General features: G+C 46.4%; 1 protein-coding gene across 3 annotated transcripts; it reads left to right on the forward strand.

Annotated features, from left to right (window-relative positions):
- Nucleotides 1-398: 398 nt before the first annotated feature.
- On the forward strand, nt 399-4,040 carry LOC142764982 (uncharacterized). Of its 3 annotated transcripts, none has more exons than XR_012883996.1 (4): nt 399-788; nt 1,446-1,532; nt 1,591-1,992; nt 3,419-4,040. XR_012883996.1 is itself a non-coding variant. In XM_075865526.1 (2 exons), the coding sequence occupies exons 1-2, from the start codon at nt 519-521 to the stop codon at nt 1,624-1,626; spliced, it is 306 nt and encodes a 101-aa protein (XP_075721641.1). In that variant the 5' UTR covers nt 402-518; the 3' UTR covers nt 1,627-1,676. The 3 variants fall into 3 exon arrangements, 1 of the variants encoding a protein (XP_075721641.1); XR_012883997.1 differs by having other exon boundaries at nt 3,423-4,040; XM_075865526.1 differs by lacking the exons at nt 1,446-1,532; nt 3,419-4,040 and having other exon boundaries at nt 402-788; nt 1,591-1,676.
- The last annotated feature ends 1,094 nt before the right edge of the window (nt 4,041-5,134 follow it).

The raw sequence follows: 5,134 nt of genomic DNA on the forward strand, positions 1-5,134 counted from the left end.
TCGCACGCGATTGGCCCATACAAGCTGTGACGAATGCTGTGACGTTATGAGTGACGTGGCTGGAGTGTCACGTGACTTTTCTTTTCGGTTTTCGGAGAAAGGCGAAGGAACGGTCGGAGAGACCGTCCGAAAGCAACCGGATGGATTGAAATGGCTGCAAGGTGGCCTGGATTGGATTGAAATGGAAAAGATTCGCGACTTTTTGGCATCGGGGCACTTAGACAACATGGCGTTTTCCCACTGACACGGCACTTCGCCTTGCCTGTGCGGTAGCTTTAACCGAGTAGAGGCGACGACGCGAGGTAAGAGATGCATTTGAAGAGTTCAGTGAAGAAGAGTTCCGGCAATGTTTTCGTCTGTGCAAACGAACAGTGCGTAGCTTGTGCGACGAACTTGACCCTATCATCGGATGCCAGCGAGCCAGTGGTCTTTCCACAGAGAGAAAGGTGTTGTGCGCGTTGCGATTTTTCGCCACCGGTAGCTTCCAGAAGAGCATTGGTCGAGAGAAACACATCGGCATGTCTCAGCCGGCGGTGAGCAACACCATCCACGAGGTGACGGAGGCGATCATTACCGTGGCTGCTAGAAAAAGGGTGGCGGACTTCCTACTGACAACATCTGCTAAGGATGAGGCAAAGGTGGAGTTTGTGCTACGCGGTTGCATCCCAGGGGTGCTGGCGTGTGCCGATGGCACGTTGGTCACCATTCGCAAGTTAGAGGGATTCAGACTGGCCGACACGGCGAGCTTCATGTCCAGAAGGGGCTATTATGTCCTGAACGTCATGATCGTAAGTACTGTTAGGATCGTTTATTACTCGCCCTTCGGAGCAATTGTTCAGTTGTGACGCCAAAGCTGGAAAAAGTAATAATGCAACGAATGAAAAAGAACCTGCAGGGAATTGGGTGCGAGCTAGATGGTGGCTCGCAAGGCCTCGGTAATAATAAGTGGCAAGTGTTTTGTGCGTGAGCCGGTTGCCGTTTTTGCACTGGCATGCATACGCAATTGAATTGCGCATTTTAGAGGTAATCGGTAATATGGGCAGCAGACGTAGCAGAAGTATATACATGACAGGGAAGTATTTCCAACACGAAAGTGCTTACAATCACAATAGCACGAGCTGGCTTTGGTATTTACGAGTGTTCTTTCCCAAGAGCAACGCGTAGCTTTTCACTTATCGATCATTCAGTGGAAGTCGTAGCCATGTGTACAGCAGAGGTGGGGTCATTGCCCCCACCCTCCCCCCTCCTCAGTGTGCTACACCCTGTGTTTCCTTCTAAGTGAAGCTCCTTGTACCAATGACTGTACTAGTACGCATTGTTTCCTGCATATGCGTAGAAAAAAGGGATTTATTCTGAGTATAAGTGCAGTACTATTTTATATCGCTCCTCATCGCAGATGTGCAAAGCGTGGCTGCGCATAATTGGTATAGACCCATGATTCCCAGATTCGTGCCACGACTCTTGGGTGTGGGAACACAACCCACTGCGTGCACGCCTAGCTGCACATCTGCAGCCTGACGAATATCTGCTTGGTAAGTATTAATGTGTACTATCTGGGCAGAGCACTCAGCTTTTATGCTTACATTGCAGGAGACGCAGGCTATCCCCTCAAGCCATGGCTCCTAATTCCAGTCCTTGGCAGTCAACCGTGCAACACTTCCGAAGGCCGATACAACAAGGAGACGCATCCATGCACAATGTTGTGTAAAGGTGTATCGCCGTGTTGAAAAGCAAGTTCCGCTGCTTGCACCACTTTCGAACGATGCTCTACAACCCCGATCGGGCAGCGCAAATCATCTATGCTTGCTTTGCTCTCCACAACATTGCGTTGCATGCAGGCGACTGGACCTTGGACGAGTATGTCGTGGACATGCCACCAGCTGAGCATGACGATGGAGAGCGAAGGGGGAGCCATATGCTCACACCACGCAACGTGCTGCTCAGAGACGGCAGCAGCGCTGTCTTGGACCTTTTTTGAAGTACACAGGAACGGTGAGTTTTCATGTTTTCATATCCCACACATAATTTATTTACACTCATTCTAGTGCATCTAGACATGAAAGGGCTGTGTTTGCCACATTTGAATACACAAAGTACTTACTTGTGCTTCAATATGAAGCAAGGTGGCATTGTCAAAATGTTGCATTTTTTTTAAGTGGCACATGAAATATGCAACACAAACACCCTTTTCCATATTAGCGATCGCAGTCACAACATACTAGATTGGAGCAAGCATATATGAACGGCACTCTGTGCTGAATGTTGCTATCACAAAATTGCGCGAACAATGCAGCAACGTCTCAAGATTCTTTTCACCAGAACGCATAAAAAACGAGATTCCATTAGTAACATGTTGTACGAACACATGATACATAAGTCCATATCTTCTCATAGTGACTGACTACAAGCATTCAATTGTGCACGCCAGACTTGACGAGCAATTGTGCTCGTCAAGTTGTGCTGTCTTTTTGCTCATTGTCCTATAATTGTGTGAGTGTTAAAATAACATTTATTTGAATTTATGACTGCAGTCATGCTGCAATGCTAAAAAATACGCAAATCAAGACGGCAAACAACAGGCGAGTTGTTTTGATAACATACAGCATGAATAATTCGCTCAGCCATCTCGCGGCTCCCAAACCATACCACGTTCGAAATTTATTCCCGCAAAGAGTCGTTTACAATGAAAACTAGATGAAATCAATCGCTGGCATGTTGCTGTGATGGCCATTTTCCTTTGTGAAACTGTGCGAGATGACCACTTACTAGCTTAGCACTCCCAAACAAGATTCAGAATGTAGTTGTTGCATCTTAGCCTCATTGTGCTGAAATGAAAATATTACAGTGAACTGCAAAACAGTGTGATGCAAAAAGATATCACATTACTACACTATGTGGTAATGCTGAATAAAAATCAGTGAGCTAGAAAACACAGTGGGACAATACAAATATCACAGAAAAATTAACAGAAAATGTCAACTATACACTCGTGGTCTCCGTGTGAATGACTAGACACCTTTGAAATGTGGGTAAAAAACACTGCCACTAGAACAGCTCGAACATACATTGAGAAATGCATATATCGAACATAAAAAATGCTGCACTCCTTGTACAAAGTAAATGCTAACCTAAATCTAGTAATATGTACTAAATGCAAACAAAAAACGAATAAAATAGAACATGAACAGCAACACGTAAACATATTAAAAACACTAAACCAATTATGAATGATAAAAAGTTGAAAACATGGCGAAAAACAAACTAAACTATGTATATGTCTCCCGAAGCGAATAAAATTCAACATGAACAGCAGCACCTAAACACATTAAAACCGACAAATCATTAATGAATAATGACAAGAAAAAACATTGAACACATGACGAAAAATTAAACTAACCTACGTATCCCTTTCTCGCAGAAAGCCCTCAGCCATGGCCAGTGCCCTCCTGCACCGCTGCCGCCTTCTCCTGTGCCGCTGCCACATGCCGTGCTGCAGAAGCGATGCGGGTGGTTGATTTTTCATCTCCCACAGCACCTGCGATGAATCGTCATGGTGTAAATGTTTAAGTGAGCTGCCGGTAAACCCTTAACCATCTCGTGGCTGGAAGCTGCTCCTGCTGCCAAGAATTGCAACGGGCACAACAATTTCCCCTCAGTTGAAGATCAACTGGCCTGATGGCATCCTTTGAAAGTGGGAAGCTTTGTGTACAAGCTATGTCCTCCTCGTGCGGACCTACAAACATTTGTTGAAACTGCTCTTTATTAATGTCCTCAAATGCATCTCTCACCATGAAAGAGCCCCAGGGCTAACCAACCTTTTGCCCGGCAGTTAATCATTGCAGATACCCGATACCATGCCCTCAATACAATGCATGGTTCTTGTTTACAGCCCAAGTTGGTTTCAGTCATCATAATAGAACATGGAGAATGCTTATGCTCCTTATGTAAAATGTAAACAAAGGGTCTACTCACCTTGAGCACCTTGTCGCCCTGCTCAAGGTTCCAGTCCTGCACTCAATAAAGCACTAAGTTCTCAGATGCTTGCGTGTTACTGTGTAACTGCCATCTTCAGCCGCTTTAGTGGCCTCCACATCCATTTCCACTGCAGCAGTGGGAACATTCGCCTAATGGAAAGTGTAGTAAGCATGATCTTTCAGAAAGTGGGTATTCGTTACTCTGGCTATTTTGCAACCTTAAGTACTAAACATCTGCGGAAATGTTCTGCAGCTATTCAGTGGTCATTGATGTCATGTATTACCATTTTAGTGCATGCACTTGCCCGCAGTCATTGCGTGTTTCATGATAAATTAATACCCCTTGTACTGCAAGGGCTGCAAACTGAGATTTTAGTTAAACCTACCCACTTGTGATTACTTTCTCCTGTGCTATATTCCTGTTTAACAAGGTTCCGCTAAAGGCACCCCTTCAGATATCAAACTCTATCACGGGACCGCTCAGGAACCCGTGATACTGCGGCGGCAGAGTGCTTACTTGTTGATAGGTGAGACCAGAGACGCCACTGAAGCGTGTCATCCCAGTCAACTGTAGAACCCGGCCGCGGAAGCCAGGCAGCCAACCCCCTCCAGTTCCCCTGACAATATACACTAATGTCACAGAACAAATTGCCCGTGCCATTCGACGGTCACTCACGTTTGTGCGTCTCTGATGGCGGCGGTGTCACGGCGGGCCTCGTGCACCGGCCTGCGCCACCAAGCCTGCCATTCCTGCGCAGGCACTTCATGGTTCAGCGCGTCGCTGAGATCTTGCCACAGCCGCCACCGGTCGGTGATGGTGACGCCGTGCCGCAGCTCGATGGCGACTGGGGATGTTCGTCCATAAAGGCGAGCACCAGCGCGCGCTGAGCCTCGGATAACGCCGATGAGCTGCTGCTGCTGTTGACTACTGGTACAGTTGACCTCCGCCACGATTGCGCTCGACTGAGCCAACAACTTCGAAAGTTGCGCCGTTTAGGTTTGTATAGTGGGGGAGATATGAAAACAGTAACTGCTTGAAACGGGGTTGTACTTAGCGTCATCACATACCGTCCTGCTAAATTTAGCTTTCTTTCAAAACAATAACGAAAAAAATACGTTTATATTGTGCCGTATTCCTTAATAAACGTCTGAAAACTTGT

Source organism: Rhipicephalus microplus, chromosome 6, assembly GCF_043290135.1.
Source record: "Rhipicephalus microplus isolate Deutch F79 chromosome 6, USDA_Rmic, whole genome shotgun sequence".
NCBI classification, from domain to species: Eukaryota; Metazoa; Arthropoda; class Arachnida; order Ixodida; family Ixodidae; genus Rhipicephalus; species Rhipicephalus microplus.